Raw genomic sequence first — 21924 nt, 5'->3', positions numbered from 1 at the left:
CCGCGTTAGCTTAGTTAAAGTAAGGTTTGTTTTACCCCTATCAATCTGTTTTTTGCAAATAAGATGCCAATAGGGTTTGGGAGTTACAGGTTTTGTGAATACGCTCGCGTAGCTAAAGTGTAGCATGTTCCAAACAACTCAAAGAGTTACTGTGAACACAGTTTAAGTCTGACTGATTGACAAACGTATCTCTGACTCTTTTGTCAGGCATGTTGCACCTTTGATGCGCCTTATGAGATATGTTCTAAAATAGCTGGTCGTTTTTATGAATGTTAAAGCAATTTTGAAAGGTAGGCTACAAGGTTCTCTGTAAAAAAGGTTTGGTTGGGTGTTATTGTATATAGTATGCTAATGCGGCTAGCATGTAGCAGTGTCTCATTGTGTTTTCCTTTTGTGCGTTGCTAACAAGGTTGGGAATTAGCAAAGTCACCGTGATGTTTTTTAAGTGATTTTAGTCTCCTTTTTACATATTACAAACAAAGCTAGAGGTGTTGTGAATGAACACACTAACACAGCTAATGGTTCTAATGTGGCTAACGTGTAGCACGTTTCAGTGTGGATTTTTTTTTTTTTGTCTTACTAATAAGGTTCAGCGTTAGCTTGGTCAAAGTAACTTTGATTTCAGCGTATCAGTCTGTTTTTTTTTGCAATAAGATGGAAACAGAGTTGGGAGTTACAGGTATTATGAATACATTAATGTGGCTAAGGGCTGCACGGTGGCGCAGTGGTTAGCGCTCTCGCCTCACAGCGAGAAGGCCCCGGTTCGAATCCTGGCTGGGACCTTTCTGTGTGGAGTTTGCATGTTCTCCCCGTGCATGCGTGGGTTCTCACCGGGGACTCCGGCTTCCTCCCACCGTCCAAAAACATGCTTCATAGGTTAATTGGTGACTCTAAATTGCCCCTAGGTGTGACTGTGAGAGTGAATGTGTGTGATTGAGGCCCTGCGACAGACTGGCGACCTGTCCAGGGTGTACCCCGCCTTCGCCCTTCAGTAGCCGGGATAGGCTCCGGCACCCCGCGACCCCGAAAGGGAAGAAGCAGTCAAGAAGATGGATGGATGGATGGATAATGTGGCTAACATGTAGCATGTTACATACAAGTTTGAGAGTTACTGTGAACACAATGAATTAAGTCTGACTGACAGATGGATCTATCTCTGAATGTTATGTCTCGCTTAATGCGCCTAAAGCTACGTTCACAACCCCTCCCCAATGCAAGCTCAAGCAACCACTTTCAATGCAAAGTCTATGTAAACGTGCAAGAGTTAATTTTCTGGGTTCAAAGCTCTTGCATTTACACGTCACTTTTTAAGAACATGAGAATAGTTTCAGATTACAAATTAGATTAACCCAATACAAAAAAAAACACTAATTTTTCTGTAGTTAATTAATCGCGGTTAACGTGATAATTTGACACCTGAACTGAGGAAGACTCAGAGATGCATGAATGGAGCAAAGTCTCGTTCTAGGGTTGCTTATAGTGAGGAATTAACTGTATAATACACTCAAAAGCTCAAAAAAGTTTATTTTGTGTTAAATAAGCCATTTAAAATAATAAACTTGCACGGCCAAACCTGTTTGTTGCTGCAAATAAAAAAAAATTAAAAAAAAAGGAAAATACAAAAAAAGTCGATGATCATTGTGGTTTTGTCGGTTTCTGCTCTAAAATTCTTCATTACATGAGGAACTCATTAATAAAACATGGATCTCATATGTGCTGGAAGCCGTTCCGTACAATAACAACGAAATATTTTGTTGGCTTTGCCCTCCCGGTGAGCGCCCAGCACGGCTCTGCCTTTTACACTCCTCTGCTCTTTTTCTTTAATGCAGCATCAACAAAGAACATAAAAGGTTTTTGCTCAAAACAAGAAAAGTTTAATTCAAGGAACAAAAAAAAAAATGTTTGGAAGGGAGTACCTCAATTTCACTCTCGAAGTCAGAGGAATCCAGCAGAGTCACTTTGAAAGGAAAAGTTTTCAGCCGTTTGGATCCTTTCTGTGGGGATTTGAGGTTCTTGTTCGGGGAAGTCTTCTCAGACATGTCGTCGGTGTCTTTGTGCTCGTCCAGATACTTGGAGTTCTGCTCCTTCACATGCAAAACAAACGTTTATGCAACCAAATTCACACTGTAAACTGTAAAAACACCTCCAGCATCGTCTGCTGTTTTGAGATTTTTGATTTTGAGATTAAAAATAATTGATATTAAAAAAATTGTAGTGAAATGATTTGTCTTTTTGAGTGATTCTGATTTAAAATATACATTTAAAAAGAGACATGGACTCTAAAAAATAAAGTTTACAGGTCAGAAAAACTAAGTTAGAACTACTATTGAATTTTGGGGAAATTAAAGATTTTAATTGCTTCTAATTGTAGGAAAAATTTTTTTAAAAAAATTATTTAAAAAAAACTGCGTGTAGATTTGACTTTTAATGTAAACCATTCATTTTAGCTGTTTTACTCAAATGTAAAAAAAAATCAGATTCTGAGAAAACGTGTTAGTTTACAAAAACGTATTTTATTTAAACCCAAAATCTTAAAGATCTTAGATAATGCTCGTTATGTTTCTATTATCTTAAGAAAATAATGAAATATAATTGATAAAATATGACATTATAGCCAAAACCAGTATTTATATTTAAAGTCAAGGTTTTAGAGATAAAAACTGACAAATAAACTAAAATTCTGTTTTAACAAGAAACATTTAAATTAAGAACATGCTATGTTGGCACAACACATTAAAAAAGAGATATATCAAAACATCTTAAAAATATAGTATTATATTATTTTTTACTGATTTTTTTATATTCTTCTCTAGTGGGTAAATAAAGAGATAGTATTTTTAGCTTATTTTTTTACATGTTGAGTTTGACTCCCTAAAATTTAAATTTAAAACTCAAAATATTTTACTGTATTTCATCAATAATTATTGCAACTTTAGTCTTTAAGTTTTTCTTCTCCATTAAGGTGACCCTAACCTGTATTTTTGACAATAAAAAGTCTTTTTTTTAATCTTCTCAAACATGAGAATATTTATTTCTACCAAAATAAAAGCTATAATCACAGATACAATACAAAAATAAACATTACATATTGCACTTTAAATAAAGTGTACAAAGGAGAATCTAAAACTGATTATAATTGACAAAATTCTAAATGTTTTAAACTGAATTTATGTGAAACTTTTTCACTTTGATAAAATCTTCATGTTGTCCTGCGTACAACAAATCACTATCAGAAGTTCTTGGAGGGCTGTGGATTACCTCAAAGCGGAGTTTGCTCTAGTGCTGGGCAGATCGATCCAGAAAATATTGATAGTATCGATCTCAAGTTGGTATCGGATCGATGTCGGCCCACAGGTATCCATATTTCCTCTCTTGTTTGAAACTTTTCTGTATCAGTTAAAAGAACCTCACCCCCATCATGCAGGCAGATGCATCGTTCACTCTACTTAAATACTGAGTTGTTTTTGTTACTTTTCACCTGTTTGTATAGAAGTTTGTATAAGAAGTTACAAATTATTTTTATTTTGACCAGTTGTTTTTTTTTTGTATCATAGTTACTTGTTTCTTTGGGTTTTATACTGTTTTGCATTCACTTTTTCATTTTATTTTTAGAAGTTTTTATTTTAGTAAAATATTTTCCATTTAATCTAAAGTATTGTCCTAATTCTGTTTTTATGTTTATCAAGTAATTAAAAAAAGAGAAACTTACAAAAAAAAACATTTCACTGCAAATAAAAACAATTGAGATTTTGAGGTTCGTGACACATTCACTGCATTTACAAAAAATATCGATATTGATTTCAATATCGGCGATACTGACCGGTATCAGATCCATACCTGATCAATACCCAAATGCTCAGTATTGCCCAGTCCTAGCTTTCACTCACCTGTTTTGCCATTTTGTTGTCAGAGGCTGAGTCCTGCATGCCTGCTGGCGCCCCCTTCTGTCAGGGAGGACTCCTAAATCTTCCTATTCGCCTCCAAGTTCTCACTCTTTTCTGTACGTCCAGAAAAACGATCCAGCAACCTGAAGATAAGCAGACACATGGCAAATATGTATTTATTTTAGAGTATTTGTAAAATAAAAAGAAAAGAAGAGAAAAAAAGTTATTTAACATTTGTCATAAATTTATGTCTGAAGCTTTGAACACATCACCCTCAGCAACATGTATTGCAGCAGACACTTCCAATGAAAAGTTGACGTAAACGTGAGCTACCGCGTTTAAAACTCTCACGTTCATGAATAACTAGCCAAGTTTTTACACTTGTTTTCAGGCTCTAGGTAAAAAACACATGGAACATGAACATGTGTTGCCAGTTAATACTACAGTCAGATTTACCAAAAAGTCAAAGCACAGCGCAGTGTAAATTTTTCAGCAAATTAATAGAGATTTTAAGAAAAAGTTAACATTTCCAGCAACTGGACAATTTTTCTCTAGAAGTTGACATGGGTCAGTGGCCACCAGGACATTTCAAGGTTGCGCGGTGGCAGTCAAGAGACAGGAAGAGATAACGCCATTATGAAACCAGGCTACAGCTGGGCAGCTGGTCTGACTGGACGATGTGTAAATGTCTCCGGACGGCGGCCTTTCATATCAAGCGCCACCAGCCGCCAGCCACCCGGTAGCCCGGGGAGCCAACGATTTTCAACAAATTAGGCGGAGGCATAAAATCTTGAAGATTCTGCCGATGTCTCCTCATCGCGTGCTGGCAGTTGTATGCGTGACTCTAGCACAAACCGGGTCAAACTTTGACCAATCAGGGACTGGGATTTGGTAGCGACATATGGAGCCTTTTTGTTAATTGTTCAAATAAAGGCCACTCTCCTGACATTATGGTGATCCATCTCCACCATTGCAAGGACACTAGCAATGAACCATCTGTGCCCAAACTGTGACATTTTCACCGATTTGACATTTCACACCAAACCTCTTCCAACTGTAGGTGGGAAACGTGCTAGTAAACAATAGCAAACAGAAGCCTGTGTCTGCCAGTGTGAACACCAGGGGCCAAACACATGTCCTTGAACATGTATCAAATGTACATAGCTTAACACATCTAATGTAACCCAGTGTCTGTTTTCCAGGAAAGTTTGTTCCCGCCTGCAGCTACAGTTAAAGGGTGGAGGAGAGCAGAGGCGTAAATAACAGAGGAGCCAGTTCTGTCATTTCAAGAGGCAGAAACGAGTCAAAACAGAGGCCGTCTTGAAGGAGAGATGGCAGCGATCCAGAGACGCAGTTTGAGTAAGGAGCTGTCGGAGCGTCCGGTGAGAGACGAGTGTGGGAAGAAAGACGGAAAATGAAACATTAACTAAAACAAACATCATAGATAAAGCAGACTTTATCATTCATCAAAAACAAAGACCTGAGCCAAAACAGCTGAAGTGATGCGCGAAATCCACCTTAATGCTCCCAAAAGTAATTAAGACGATAAGCATCAGGCGAGTGCCGCCAATCAAGACGGTTTATTAACTGATCATCTGAAACGTGACCCGCGCTGCAGGAGAATCTGACACTTATTCAGGCATGGAAACAGAGGATCTCTGGGGGAGAACATTGATCTGGGAGGGGGGTCATTCTTTTTCCACATAGTGTGAAGCCTTTTATCCCACAGCTGGTAAGGATTGGGTTGAACGACGGACCGTGGCTTTTCACATTACCCAATCAGAATTGAACCACGCTAGAAGTTTTTTTTTGGCTAGTCCAGCTGTACCTTGGTGTCCGTTTACATCAGAGGGGTCCAAATTGAGGTCGACATCCTGCTAGTTTCCAGAAATTCTGCCTTATCTTCTACTGATTACTTTTGGGACATTGGCCCTTGAGGCCTGGATTTGGACACCTCTGGTTGAGATTGTTCATAGGAATCTGGACGTGAACCTCAATGCTACCGGTAGTTCCTCTGATACAGCAGGTATAGCCACTCTTGAAGGAGAAAATACAGCGTTTTACATTATTCTGTCGGAAAAAACTATTGACTGTATATGAGAAGTGGACGAAATTAAGTCAATTAGGATGCCTTTTTTTATTTTTTTTGCAATATTTACTCCGCCGTGTTGGAGCCAGACGACATCGGTCAGCAGTGGTTGGTCTGATTAAGTCTGAGTCAACTTATTTTAAGGCAACCAATCAGGAGTGAGCTTGTTGGACATCAGTAAGCACTTGAAACACAAAATCTGCCAATCAAAAAATTCAACACAAGACCTCATACTTTATTTATTGAGGCATCTGATTGGTCAGTGAATAACTTGCAATAAAGAACAAAATGGTAGCACTTTAGATGATGCTGCAAAACACTCAATATAATGATGATAAAGATAATTAATACAGTTGTTAAGCTTGTAAGGAGTTTATTATTACGGCCTCTGTAGACAATTATCTCATCGTAGATGTTAATAAATCTTACTAAGTATGTTAATAAACCTCATTCGGCTTCTTGTCCTAATAAATGTCTTACTAACACCCTAAAACCACATTATTAATGCTTGTTATTGTGTTAGTAAAGCGTGTTAAGGAATCTTATTATAAAGTGTTACCAAAAAATATTATGAAAATAAATTAGAATTAGCAAGAACAGATTATAAACAGTTAGCAGAACACTAGCAGTTTATTTCTCAATAGAAGTCTATGGGATTTTGACTTTTTGGGAGCAGTTGGTACTTCCCCCAGAGGGGGAGGAGCTACTCAGTCCAGCTCTATTATACAGTCAATGGAAAAAGCAGATAAAAAAGCTTTAAAAGTTTTAGCTTTCCAGAATAACATCAAACTTTCTTTTTTTTCAATTTAAATGTATTTATCACAGAATATTAGCTAATCGCATTATTTTACACTTGTATTTTTAATCAAAAACACTTTTATTCTATGTTTCTGTGGGATTTCAAATGGTACACAAATACTTTTTATTATTATGACCCAATAGAAGGGGTGGGCCATACTGGGAATTTGGGATTTTGGTATCGATCCGATACCAAGTAATTACAGGGCAGTATCGCCTATATTGATATTGATACCGATATACGTTGTATTATAGAATCATTGGCAATGCACTTTTTTGTTCGTTAAATTTAATCATAAAACACAGGACAGTGACTTTCATAAAGTTAATGTTGTAACTAATTACAACAATTTGAACTGAAAACACATCAGATATAAAAAATGTATATTAATAATGGCATAATACAATAATAGTAATTTTTAAAAAGCTGCTCATGCAAAATTTCAAAAAAAAAATAAAAAAAAGCAAAACTGCAACAAAAATGTAAGTATAATAGAACCAAAAACATTTTTATAAAAACTTAAGATGCAACAAAAGTATTGACCTCATCACGCTATAGTATCAATACTTTGCCTTGGTGTCAGTACTATACTGATACTCCCACCCTTACCCAATAGAGGTATAGGACACTTATCTTAAGTTATCCTGTATAAAAAAATAATTAATGATTTCACAGAATTTGATTAAAATCACTATTTTTTTTTTTATTCTATCCAAAAAAAGCAAAAGCAGTTTTAACATAGTGCTCAGCAAAACAACACAAACTCCTGAGACATAAATATTTTTGGGAAGCACTCTTATGAGTTATTGAAAGTGTTTAAATATTATCAATAACTATTGAATTCTTATCAAAGAAAAAAACTTTAAAAAAGAGTTTGCCCAGAAAGAAACAGGAATATAACCTAAATAAAAAATATATATGAAATGAATAAGTCCATGTTAATTTTGTTTTTAGGTAAAGGTTTTGAATGTTTGATTTTGTAAACCAAACCCTAAAGTTTTGTCTAAATATTACCAAAAATTTAATAACAAATGTTAGTGTCATATTAGTTGCGTTTCTATTACTCATGTGCGTAAAACTTCATCAAAATTCTAGAAATTAAAAAAAAAAAAAAAACAACAATTTTGCAGTTTCACTGTTTCCATTGAATCATGATTATGCAAATAAACACAAACCATCTCATGTGATAAGCGATGGATGTGAACAATACTTTGATTGATACATTCACATTTCTGCCACGGCACTAGCGCTCATCTTCACAGAGGAGCTGTGGATCCAACTATTCGGCAGGACACGTTCGATTTGATGAGCTGCGTGATGCTGTGGGACCCTTTGGAGCGTGGTATCCGGTTTTTGGTCACGTGACTCCTTTAATTCCCAAAAGGTGTTTAAATTGCAGTTTTTGTGAAATATGTCAATTTTGAAACACCTCTAAAACCAGCTCCTCCAAGTGTAAAAACTTTTTTTTTTTGATGAATGTAAGTTGTTGCGAAATTGATGCGTTTCCATTAGGCGAATTTATTATCGCAAATCCAATTTGCAGAATTTCCTAGTGAATGGAAAAAAATTCTACTTTTTGTCTCTAATTTGTAATGTAATGAGCTGCCAAATGATAACGTAAAATATAAAAGAGCATTTATAGTTTACTAAAAAAACATAACCTTTTGCATTAAGTTAAATATCTTAAAAGAGATTTCTCTGATTCAGGGTGAATTTCTCTCATGGTTGAGATTTTCTGAGCAAATAAAAGTCAGAGGTGACCTGGAGTTGACTGGAGTAAGACTAGATGAGGTGTGAACATGTCCTTGACTCAGAGAATAATCTCACAAAGGCAGACCTTGCACATAATCAAGTATCTTGCTGACCCCGGTGGTCCCTTTGCTCTCCACGCAGCAAATGACATCAGCCCGACGGAGCTGGCGGTATCACAGCCACTTCACGCTGGGTTAGAGGAGACACAGCGCCCCCGCCCCCAACTAACAGAGAGGGTCTTGACATTTTGAAAGTGGTTAAAGAAGTGTGAACTCTTTTTCTCCTCCACTTCCCCTGCTGTGCTAACAGTCCCATCACGCCCAATCGCAGCGATTTGACAGAAATGAATTTCCCCATCCTTGGAGACAAAAGTAAAGCTCGGATTGTTATGTCTGCTCAGGGACTCATTTCCTGCTCGCCGTCTGTCAGATCCGTCCGTCGCCTCTGAGACGCTAAATCAATGTTTTTGTCTTAAGCTTGACGAGTGGACGTGACCGTCGAACTGCATGTGAAATTTAGCGCTCGAAAGAAAAGGAAGCAAACCATCGGAAAATTCTGCATGCAGAACATTCTGGAACGTTCGTGAGAAAATGCTGACTCCTGTTTTTCAAAGAGAATTCAGCTCAAAACAAATCTCATCAAATCTGTGAGAAGTAAAAACAATTAACAAGTCCAGTTATTTTTATGCAACACAAAGATTGCTTAGCTTATTTTAGCTAACATTTCTTTAGCTAGCTAACTAGCTATATCCAAATTCCTTCACTACTCTTTGTAGAAACTGGCCCTAATACTCCATCATTTCACTAAACAGAGACAAATTAAATATTTTTTTTTAGTTACATGTATCTAAGTGACAGTTCATGTATTAAACTAAGAAGGTGGTTTCTTGAAAATGAATTTGTAATTTCCCCTTAATAAAAACCGGTGAATGGCGTGGACTTATCAAACATTTTTTTACCCGATTAAGGCCCAAAGCGCTTTATAGTCTCATTCACCTACACGCACATTCACACACTGATGTTTTTAAAACAGACCACCAGGAGTCTCGTGGGGTTCAGCATCTTACCCAAACACACGGTGACCCATGGGAGAGCAACCAAACCTGCGATCTTAAAGAGATCATAGATAAAGCCATTTATCTCTTTAAACCTTTTTTATGTATCAATTATAAACTACTTCCTCTTGAAGCGGTGTATTATTTTCCACATTCTCCTGGTTTAGACTGGTAGTCATGGTTACACATTGTGTTTAGCTTATGTGTGGATTTTCAGATGGTTATAAATAAGCACTTTCTCAGCTGCACTCAACAAGAGGGAGAGGAGAGCTTCTGTAGCTGAATTTTGTTTTGTTGTTGTTGTTGGCAGCTGGTACTGTGTTGTCCTGCGATACTGTATTGCTCTTGTGTTGCTTTGCTGATACACGTGCACTTGTGTGCTCAGACATGAGGATAAAGTTAAGGGACAGTAGTCATTGACACACTTTAGGGTTTAAATTTTAGAGGAGCTTCAGCGAAATGTTGCATAAGACCTTAATGCTTCCACTGCTCAAATGTCTTTAGCTGCACTGTTATGACTTCTTTGATGAATAAATGTATTAAAATAAATTATTACCAGTGAGATAAATAAAAGTGCTAAAACAGATTAAGAGGTATTTCAATGATATTTACATAAAAAGTAAACAAATATTCTTCATTTTCAAATTTGGAAAATATTGAACTTCAGGCCATTAAAGTAGTTATTGTTACACATTATGCAGTTGTTTTATAGTTTCTTTTGTTACTAATTTGTTACTAATCACAACCAAATATAAAAAGGACAAAAAGTTGATTAAGGTACACTAAAAATTGCCTAAATTTGCTAGTTTGTCTCATCCTGTTTTAAATGTTTTATTGGAGATTGCAAAACATCATCATATGAACCAATTTTTATAACAAAGACATATCTAACTTATTTAAAGGCGTTTGTGTGTCTAAGTCTCGTTAATTGTATAACATATCAAGAAAATACATGAAAAAGATTCTGAAAAATGCAGAATAATGGCAGAAATGTCTTTTAAGTAGCCATGCTAATGCTAGCATGCTAAATGCTAAGTAATCTTGAGTAAGCTAGGTTAGCTGAAAGTTAGTAGGAAAAAAAGTGTTTTCAAATGTTATTGAACTTTATTTTGAAACTGAATAAAGTGTGTTTTATTGTGCACATGTCTAACACTTGATCAGCAGATAAAAAAAAGCATTTCAAAATTACATTTTAAATCTTTTATGCTCTGGTTGTTAAAAAAATATGAATGTACACTTTTCTACTGTGTACTTGCTAATTTTTTTTGTAATTTACATCTTAAAAAAAATTTCTTTTTACAATTAAAAGTCTTCATTATTATTTATTCGAAAAATGACACTTTATTTAGCCCATGTGTTCTTTCTGGTTGTGCTTGCTAATGTCGAAAGGCTTTTTAGAGCAACATGGTTCTTTGTAGAAATGTTTACTTATTTGTTATTGTGAATACACTAACGTAGCTAACGTGTATTTGTGTCGGCATGTTTTTTTTTAATGTGTCTGGAATTAGTAATAGTAACTTTTATTTTAGTGGTAAACGTCTGTTTTTGGAAAACAAGGTTGGGAGCTACAGGTATTGTGAATTCGCTAACACAGCTAATGCTTCAAATAGGCTATGGCTAGCATGAGGCTAGCTTGAAAACAGATCATTCATTGACAGTGCAGTATTAGCTTCTAACAGCTATTTTGAGACTACTTTCTCTTTGGCTAACAGCTCCAGACCATAAAAACACCTCTGATGTTTTGGAGAAATGTAAAGTTTCTCACTTCTGTGCTGCAAACACTGAAACAATGACGCCCAAAATCAATAGTCCCTGCTTGTATGAAGTGCTCTCAACAGGATTTCTTCACCCACAATGCTCTCCTGCGACACACACAGATATGACGAGGCCCGCGCGACAAAACCTGCAAAATATTTAAACTTGGAGTTCATTTTTGTTCAGTGAAGCCCCCTTATTAAACCATCTTCTGGAATCAGATTAATTGGCAAATTAGCTGAGGATTGATGTTACTGAGTGAGGCAGTGGAGCCATTCGAAGGCATTAATTTCCTGGAACAGATCATTAAGCACAATTGCCTTCATCAAGGATCTGATGGAGAGCTCCGCCGAGGAGAAGAAAGGAGCTCAAACGGCACGTTTTTCTTTGTTGTACAACCTTTGATATCTGCCATCAGTAAAAATCATTCATCAGAGAAAGAGGCGTTCTGTCTCTCAGAAGAGAAAGGTTGGTTTTGGAGAAAGCATGAAGAGCTGCCCCCCACAAAAATAGGTGCACCGCCTTTTTCCACCTTCTCCATCTCTTCATCCTCATCAGAGGTAAGCTTCAATGTAAGCAGGGGAAGAGGAGGCAGGATGAGAGGGAGAGAGGGCCGGCGAAGCTCTGAGATGCAGTTGCCATGGTAACAACATCGGTTACTCGTCCCTCACCCCTCCCCTCTCGTTTTTCTGTTGCTCGCGCCGGAGTGACAAAGAAAAAACCCGGGAGAAGCACGGAGGAGAGATGCGAGGGCAGAAAGACGAGGCGAGACGAGACACGGGGGTTGGCGAGGGATCAGGGATAAACGCTGGAGATAAGACATGACAAGAGGGAGGAAAGAACCTGATGTGGTGTCTCAGCTCAAAGGAAATGTCACACAACCCCCCCCTCCCCAAACTCCCAACCAACCGCCAAGCTGGTGGCAGCAGAACGTGGGGCCAAACAGAGAGGCCAAACCTTCCTGCACCATCCATCACAGTCTGATCCTCAGCTGAAAGAGGAGAGTGGGTTTGATTTTTATCAGCTGGAGCAGGTATATTGAATTAGCCTCGCCGCGCTTTAATGCAGTCACACGAAACACTGCACTGTAAAACGGAGTTTTCAATCACTTTGACAAATCTGGAGGTAGAGCAGCAGCCAGCAAACACGGAGGAAGAGCGCCCGAACTACCAGCACAACAGTTATATTTATCAGTCATTACGACGACATCAGTAACACTTAAAGCTGCTCATTTTTGACAGCAGGAGCCAAAACAGCAGGATTGACAGGGAGCTCCTAATGAACATAATGAAGTGCCAGTGTGCCCGGAGCGGCTTTAAGAGCTGCAGAAGGATGAGGCCAATCTAAAACACGGCGATAATCAAGCCATTCTGGTAAAATCTAAATTTACAGTTACATAATTTATAACCCATGTCACATTCTAAAACACGTTATGGGCAATTTTTAATGACAAGATGCAAAAAAGAGAGAAGAACATTGAATTTATTCACACTAAAAGTGTAAAATTCAGGTGAGTTGACTTATAACAACAGGTAGTAATAAAAACAAATCATAAAAGGAGTAAAATACTAAAATAAACACTGAAATAGCATCCTAAAAAAAATGGGCAGCAAAAGAGAACTCTGCAAGACTTAACACTTAGAAGCTACAGACACACCGAGGATTTGATGCACGTTCAAGAACGCGAGTTTAGTCTACAGTGTTCAGACTGGACAAGCAAGGAGAAGATTCTTCTTCTTTTGCTTCTTCTTAGAGGTTGTCCACCACCTACAGTTGGGAAGGTTTGGTGTGAAATGACAAAGCGGTGCTAATCTGCAGATTAATCTTGCCCCAGGCTTTTGTTTTCACATCTCTATTCCGTTATATGAAAGACTTATTGTCACATAGCTCTGGCCGTCAAAAAAACACAATTATTAGCTTATCCTCTATAATCAATTTTCAAACTGTTGGCCCTTCCGTTAATTAAATGTTGTCCATACGTCACTACCAAATCCGAGTCCCTGATTGGTCAAAGTACGACTTGGTTTAACTGGCAATAACCGCTCAACAGGTCAAAAACGATTGTAAAAACTTGCATAGCTACATGTAAACACAAGAGTTCTGCATACAGGAGCCCCAAATGCGCAGGCACGCATGTTTGCATAGAGTTTTCATTGAGGATGCTCACTTGGACGCGTTGCCGAGGGTGGTTTGAACAAAGCTTGACACCGGAGAGGCGACACCTAAAGAACACACACTCTTTGAACTAGCGTAACTCTTCGACCATTTATCCAATCGGCAGATACTGACGTCAAGAAAAGCGGCTTCTCGTATCGGTTCAAAACTTCTTTTCTCTGGTTCAAAATGTGCTGGATTTGCGTAAATGGTTAAAATGTTAAAAAGTTCCAAGAATGTCCACACTGGAGCTAAAGCTCTGGTGTTAAAAGGTTTCAAACTCTATTGATTTTGTATTTTTCCTTAGACAACATATTTTGCAGTACTGCTGACGTTATAGTACATAACCAGAGGTGGCATGTTATTTTGTCAGATTGTTCTCGTCCAAAGCTGTGGTCACCAGTACGGGTGCTTCAGGTTTTTGGGGTTGTCCAGGCCTGTGGAGGGTCACAGGCAGGAGCAGCCGGTTTAAAGCTCATTTTACAGATGTATCTTGTAGTTCCTTTGAGGCTCATTGAAGATAGAATCTACAATTGTCCTGTGTATGTGTTGTATGTGTTCACTGTATTGTGAAGTATTTGTAAGGATAATATCTGCTGCACGCACTCATGGGTGATGCTGTTACGATGCCCTTACACCACACCCTAGTCATTAGTTTTGCATCAGTTACAACTGCCCTAACAGCTGCAGGCTCTCTGCGAGTGACACGTGGGTAAACCTGTACAAGGCACGCAAGAAGCATACTTTTATCATGTCAAGTCAGCAGGACGAGAAGAGTCAAAAAATTGAAAATCTTTAAGACATGACTGTGTCTCATCCACCTCAATCTTGCATTGTTGTATGAGTGTTTGCAACGATCTGTCCCTCGTAGCATACGGGAGAACCAAGCAGTCTATGACCATAGTATTTCATGAGGGCCACCTGTGTGCCCTGTACAAGTTTGCCCAAATCTTGCCGTAATCTACCCAACCAGGGCAGTTGTGACAAAAGCTATTAGTTGAGTAACATGGAAGAGACAGGCTGAGCTGTTTTCTGGGTTATCTGATGTGCTGGATGGTTTGTGTAATAACAATTGTTATTTACACTTGACAATCATATCCCCTAAAGTATGACATCCTTGTTTGTAAGCCCTTTATAAACATTCTACCAGCAGTTCGAAGCAATAGGGCTCACTAAAACTCACAGGAATACCTACAACTTTTTTTTTTAGCAGGTTGAGGATACATGAAAGAGCAGGATGGGGCTTACCCACAAAAACGGTGAAGGGTCAGTCTACATCTACAGGTAGTCCCATCAGTTATACAACTTCTTAGACCAGGGATAGGCAATTCCAGGCCTCAAGGGCCACATTCTAGCATGTTTTCCAACATACCCTGCACTGTCATGTTGTAATTGGCTGGACACACCTGAACCAGGTAATCACAGTGGCCCTCGAGGCTTGGAGTTGCCTACCCGTATCTTAGACGCACCACAAAGATAACCTTTGCACCAGTCTGGCATTCTGGTTCAATAGTTATGACACAAACAGTAGGATGTGTAAAATTTGGTTTTCCATACCCAAGTTAAAGGCGGGGCCCCAGGGTAACCTATTCAAAGGTTTGAAGTGCATCTAGTGTGTCCTGACAAATCGACATCCCTAGTGGTTGATAGGGCGGACAACGAGTATCAAGTCAGTTCCCTGAAGAGTTTCTGTTGGCACTGTGACTGACAGGCATCAGGCAATGCAAACGGTTCATCAATGAAGTGGACATCATAACATGAGGGGATTCTTTGACTCATTGTCTTGAATATTCGTCGTCTGGTCACTAGTATTAGATGATTAGAATACCACTACAACCTTTGAAGAACTTTTCCTTGCATCTCCTTCAGTCTCTGGTGTAAATTGTGTCCTTGACAAGATCTGAAAGAACTCCTGTCTTCAGAAAATGGAGCAAAAGTGTCTTTTTTCCTCCAGTTGTGGTAAGTTGGGTATTAGACAGGACCCGTCTTTCCTTCCGTGCACAGCCCCGCTCTTAAACGCAATCATTGCTTCAAAGCTGCAATTGTGCTGCAGTTTATGAGCGACAGTCACAAACCGGATTCTCCAGCACTGTAATCTCTTGCTTCCTCGAGCTCGAGCTCGGCTGTTTTCTTTGGCTGCTGATGTCAATAAAATCAACAAACAAACAGGTCGTGCAGTTTGCATTGAGTTGCTTTTTTAGCTGGATGTTTCAGTGTTTACTGTGGCAGGACTGAAGGTAATATGATCACTAACAAAGGCAGGCTTGTTTTGACCGAGGCTGACAGAATCAATGCATTCATGCTGGGAAGTTTTGCCCTCAGCACACTCATCTTCATTACTCCTTTGAAGAAACACAAGCGTTGACACTCAATGTGAAATTCATCTACCTCATTAGTCCTGCGTTTATTTATTTTTCTTTTTGTTCTCAGAAACAAAAAAGCATAACTTGACTTTGGTTTAAATGTTTTATTTCTTGAAGTTTTGCTCTACTGAACGCCTGAGGAAAAGAGCACAAAAACTAGTGGAGATCAAACACTTATCCATCCATCCATCCAGAACCAGCCAGATCCATTTTGGGGTTATGGGGAGACCACCTAGCTACTGTAGGGTGAAGGTTGGCTACACTCTGAACAGGTGAGCAATCTGTTGCAAGGCCACACACTCACACCTAAAGGACAAAATGAAGTCACCAATTCATGTATAAAGCACGTTTTTTTGGGTCTGTGGGAGGAAGCTAGATATCCCGGACAAACCCCCAAGCATGCATGAGGAGAACCTGCAAACTCCACACAGAAAGAACCCAGATGGGATTCAAACCAGGGTTTTCTCACTTGCCAGCGTCCCGCCCACAGCGTAGATGCAAATTTGTACTGCCACTCTGCAGAAAGTATATCCAAGAAAACATCACGTTTTTTTATTTTGGCTAAAAACTGAATGAAAAATATTAAAAGTCGACTGGGAACAAATGTACAATAAATGATCAGAACGGGTCTCAAAGATGTAGCTGTTCCTGTCTACGACTCTCCACAAGCCCAGATTACCCAAAAAATCTGCAGCGCCCATATGGGTCAACACTGCAAGGATGCATGTGTCTAAACCAGGGGTGTCAGAATCCGGGCCTCGAGGGCTGCATGTTTTTCAACCAACCTGCTATTGAAGCTCCTTATTGGCAAAACGCGCCTGATCCAGGTGATGAGCAGCAGATGAGATGGCAATTCTGGAAAGCAACCCTCGAGGCCTGTAGTTTAGTCTAAATCTACGTTCACACCGGATACACAATGTGTGTTCAGGCTACCACTTTTGATGACAAGTTGATGCCGCTTTTCATTCACAGAAGCACCAACTCTTTGAAAATTGATCATGGAGGAGAAACTAATAATTGCGGTTTGTGCTCAGATAGAATTCTATCACACAGAGTTCTTCCAACACATTCTCATTCTCAAGTTGTCACATATTGACTTTTGGTTAATGCCCGTTCCGCATGTTTGTAAAATCAAGGGTCCGCAACCCTTGAGATGTGATACTGGATGCAGTACCGGATGTGCACTGGTCCTCTGGAGACCGGAACCGGTACCCAAATTTAGTACCGGTACTCTAACCATAACCCGGTATTGGTTCACATCAGGTACCTCGTCTGGTTCGCGACCGGGACCTCATCTGGTACCTGTTCGGGTCTGGTACCGCATTGGTCCAGTGTCAGGTTAGGGTTAGGGTACTGGTGCGTTTGCATTGCGGTACTGGTTTGCAGCCCGGAGGTTAGGGACCCGTGATTTAATGGAAACAGCAAGTACATCGAAAAACAATGACTCTAGGACACACAAAATGTCAAAAAGTGACGCAGAGGGGTCCTTAACCAAACATCAATATGTAAAGACTCTGGAGTGAGAATACGTTTTGTTGGTTATTCATATATCGGAATAGAGCTGTGAAAGGAACAAGATTTGTGCTGCTTTCACATTTCGACCAAACTTCTTCCAACATGCTCTTGTATCGGGTAGCAACAGTCCAATGTGAACACCGTAAGCTAAACTGTAGAGTGTTCTTGAACGCCTTCCCGGTGGGAACTTTATTTAATGAGTTTTAATCTGCAGAAACAGACTTGCACATCCAGTAATAAAGTATAGAAAAACTACAGAACGGTTTGTAATATTCCCAGACACTAATAACCTGCTTTTAGAGCCAAACATAGTTGGAGATCACGTTGCTCAAAGCTCAGTGTAAAGGGTGACACAACAGCAGCAGAGTTGTTGCACATTTCTGTTATTTCCAGATATGGCGCAACATTGAAAGCGTTTTTAAATCCCTCAGAACATGAAGCAAACTTGTCCGGTCTGAGGTTTAAGCCGCTGCATTTTTGTGTTGTTTCCTCGGCAAACATGCTCATCCTCATTTCATCTTTCCCTTTGATGAAGCAAACACACGCCCACATGGCAAGCTTCCTTTTATTAAATACGCTCCATTAGACCTCTGGTAATGCTCCGCTCCTCCGGAGTTAGAGGTAATTCTTTTAACAAGCTTCCTTATATTACCACCTGCACGGTTAGACACCTTGTGGTTGTGTGGAGTAAATATGGTGGACTGTAGAGAAAAGTTGCACGGATGTTACAACATCTGTGATTCACACACACACTTCAACAATATTTGACACTCTTTTCATGTTTTACCCTTTAATCTTGAACTTACCAAACCTTTGTACTGAACTTTATTTGATGAGTTTTGATGCTGGTAGTTCAAGCATTACATATAGAAAAACTACAGACCAGTTTATAAAATTCTCAGACATTAAGGGATTTTTACAGTCTGGTTTTGGGGACAAACACAGTTTAGAAATCAGATTGGTTAAAACGTTTGACTTTTAAACTGGTTTTCCTCCCGTTTGAGTGACAGACCTTTATGGAAAGTCAGTTTTATCTTTTTAGGGGCATCAGGCATAGAAAAAGGCTTATTTCTGGCTCTATTGAAAAGATTGGATGACGCCAGTAAGCAGTGATTAGTGAGTCAGCGTTTCTATAGAAATCACCAATCAGGAGTGAGCTTGTTGGAAGGCCACACCCCCACTACTTGAAAGCAGGCTTCACAAAATCTGTCAAACGTTGGGACATGGGGATCAGCAAGCTCCGCCCACTTTTATTCAGATGTGTCATTGGGTTGAGTAACTTGAACAGAGCAAATTTTATGCAAAAATTTAGCACATGCACTCTATACTAACCCATGTTAGAAGAGCCTTGTAAGGAGTGTAAATCTCACAAATCTAACTCCAGTCTTTTTCCTTTTACAGCTCTAGTCCGATATATGAAAGACGTGGTGACAAAGACTTCAAGTTGGGCACCATATTTATTTGTATTTTTTTTTTGTCATAATCAATTTCGAAACTAATGACACTTCCGTAAATAAAAAAGAACTCTATGCATGTATCACTACCAAATCAAAGTCCCAAACTGGTCAAAGCTCAACTGGTTTAGCTTTCAAAGGACGCACGTTTTGTACGTAGAGTCCGAAAACTGACTTAAAAATTCGATTGACTATGCGTAAACGTGAGAGATTTAAACATAGAAGCCCGAAATACGTATTTACGCCAATTACATGGACTTTTCATTGGAAGTGGTCCCTTGAACCACTCCCTGTGTGAACGTAGCGTAATAGCCGTTTATTTCTCAATAAAAGTCTATGGGAGTTTGACTTCTTGGAGCCACCTGGTACTTCCTGTTTGGAATATGAGGGGGGAGGGGTCACTTAGTCCAGTTTTTATATATGATCAGTGCTCTTCACTTTCAGTCCTCGGTTTATGGTTTCAATTCACTCATTTGTTTTTAGCATTAACCCTTGAGCTACACTTAAAAGTGGGGTCATCTGGACCCCAAAAGACAACTTTATTTTTTTTTATGATTTTTTATCTTCATTGGTATCCATGGCAGAGAGTAAATCCTGTCCTCCTTGGTCATGGGCGGGATCACACATCAAGATGAGGGTGGGTCATCTGGACCCCATAAGACAGCACATAAATAACTATGTCTGAATTCTTGGTAGAATTTGTGATAAAGTTTGTGATTCTGATCCATGTCAGTTCTTTGTGTTCTTCATACCTCAGGGAAGGAGGAGTTTTTCCAGCGTCAGGAGAACCAGGCGGGACGTCACTTTATGGATTTAAGCCCCAATGACCATTTAGACGGGTTGGACATGAAGACTGAACGGGTAAATCTGCCAATAGAAGAAGAGAAAAAACGTTTGTATAAAAAAGTTGCACTAATAAATATGTCATTTGGTCAGAACTACTTTTGTGCTGCAGGGTTTTTTGTTGTTGTATCTTTTCTTGCCATCACCACCCAACATTCTCCAAACAGCAAACATCTTCACAAACACGTGGATCGGGAACTTTAAGGAAATAATTCAAGGGAGAAACAATAGAAAGGAACCACTTTTCTTTTTCAGAATCTGCTGGAAGTTTGTTGATCGTTGAAAAGTTACAGTATGTTAAAGATTTTGTGTTTAAGCGTTACCATGACACCTCAGGCGTTAAAGGGTTAAAGCCTCAGACACAAAATTAGTTTTTACTGTGTCATGCCAGGGGATGATTTTTTTTAAATCAAATTAGTTCATAACTAACATATTTTTTATAAAAGAAGGGTTGTCCAAAAAATAAACTAATTTTACTCTGTTCTACGCAATTTCCCCATTTCCAGAACATTAAGTGGGAAAAGTTGACTCCAGTCATTAGATATATACTGTATGTATTTATATATTTTTTATATTTCTTCCCATCAAAATCTCATAAATAATCAGAGATGATAAACCAATCATTAAGTTATTATGCCACTGGCTGGAATCTCTGAAAATTATAAATAAAGTTGTAAATGTTTGAAAGGAATTAGAAAAAATAGCATAAAAATGCTCGTCTTAATGCTAAAAATGCAATACTTATTTCTTATGTTACCTAATAAAATATACCTAAAAAGTTTACGTAAAAATACATTTGTTTTAATAAAAGAATGAGCTTAAAACAAAGAAGGTACTGCAACTATGTCACAAGCCTAAAATATGTGATGGTTTAACAGTAAACCCCCTGTTTGAATTTAGGTCTGTGTGTCATCCACATTCATGCATTTTCATTGAAGTTACTAAACAGATTATGCACAACAGTTCCTTTAACTGAGGATGTCTTGCACTTTAAAAGTGGGATGAAAAGCGAAGTCTGTTGTAAAATCCGTCTCATCCCACAGGAAAGTTGCAAGTCTTGCCTCATGATCCTGTTGTAAGCATAAACACAATCCGTTCTTTGTTTTCTCCAGTGTTTGCTCTGCTGCCGCAGGGCTCAGGATCGTTTTTTCCCTTTTTTTAGATGAAAAATTATCTGCAAAAAAAAGTACTCTGTTTAAGTAAGAGGCTCGTTTTGTCATCTTCCTGTGACTTGCTGTGTTTCTAGGGAAATAAAAGGAAGTTTTCTCTTCTGTGGAGTTTTGGTTCAGATCAATCTCTAAACCTAAAGTAAAAAAAATGTACTTTTGTTTTGTAAAAATTCCTTTGTAACAATGTAAAAAAATGATATAACAATAAAGGTGAACAAGAGCTTGAGCAATACAGAACATGCTGTAAAACAAGACTGAAGTGAAACAAGAAAACAAACACAACTTGGCTAAAAATCCTTTACAGTAATTTGAAACACTGATGAACTTATGCAAGAAACAACTACTGCCTGTTGTTTTATAGACCTACAAGCTGCTGAATCTCAGTGGGCCACATGTTTTTATTAGAGGAAAAAGAAAAGAAGTCAAACAGAAGCTAATACTGGGAATTCATGTTTTTAAGAGCTAGCTACACCACAAAAAGACTTCATTTAAAAAGAGACCTAACAAAAGGGTGTACATAATGTGCTTATTTATTTTTACATGTAATCACATCATTTCCCAAATTGCTTATTTTCTGAAGCCCTTTAGCAAACTTAGCTTAGCTAACTTAGCAGTTAGCATCGTTCAACATTATGCTGTGTTGAAAAAAAAACAAATGTTTTACAGATTTTAGTATTTATTTTATTTATTTTAATATCACATTGATTCTGTTGAATGTTTAACTCATCTATGACCAGGAAAAACATTTACCCTGCCATTTTACGCAAAGAAATATGTAGTACTACTTACAGAATTGTTCATGTTTTAACATTGGTCTGTAGTTTAGTACACTAGGTTATTTGTAGAATACTTTTCCCTTTTAGCTTTTTTAACCACATTTTTATGATTACATTTCTCAAAACTCATACATTTGTCACATTTAGACTTTTAGTATGAATTATTTTCATATTCTAGACTAATTTAACTTGCTGTGCTAATTTATAATTTTGTACCATACACTATTTTGACAGCTTAAAGACCTATTACATCTCTATATTTTTTCTATTGTAAAATTGTTCCCAATGTTTTTTTAATTATTATTATACAGTTTTTT

At 38.2% G+C, this 21924-nt stretch overlaps 1 protein-coding gene and 1 long non-coding RNA gene across 10 annotated transcripts in view; one reads left to right on the top strand and one right to left on the bottom strand.

The window, feature by feature from the left end:
• The window catches only part of LOC112144719 (protein 4.1), a 106199-nt gene that overhangs the window by 38034 nt on the left and 46241 nt on the right, over positions 1–21924 (bottom strand). For 7 of the 9 annotated variants that reach the window (XM_024269421.2, XM_036211801.1, XM_024269426.2 and 4 more), the window contains exons 1-3: positions 19572–19686; positions 3888–4027; positions 1917–2084 (exon numbers count right to left, since the gene is read on the bottom strand). In XM_024269421.2, the coding sequence (XP_024125189.1) occupies positions 1917–2084; positions 3888–3926 (207 nt within the window). In that variant the 5' untranslated portion in view covers positions 3927–4027; positions 19572–19686. Of the gene's footprint in view, positions 1–1916; positions 2085–3887; positions 4028–19571; positions 19687–21924 lie in introns of those variants that run through there. The other 2 variants (XM_024269423.2, XM_024269422.2) reach the window with 2 other exon arrangements.
• LOC112144723 lies at positions 29–19703 on the top strand. The gene is made up of 3 exons (XR_002918948.2): positions 29–290; positions 5087–5266; positions 19577–19703. It is a non-coding gene; the product is annotated as an uncharacterized LOC112144723 (long non-coding RNA).

Source organism: Oryzias melastigma, linkage group LG5, assembly GCF_002922805.2.
Source record: "Oryzias melastigma strain HK-1 linkage group LG5, ASM292280v2, whole genome shotgun sequence".
Classification (NCBI taxonomy): Eukaryota; Metazoa; Chordata; class Actinopteri; order Beloniformes; family Adrianichthyidae; genus Oryzias; species Oryzias melastigma.
This window is presented reverse-complemented; position numbering and strand designations above follow the sequence as displayed.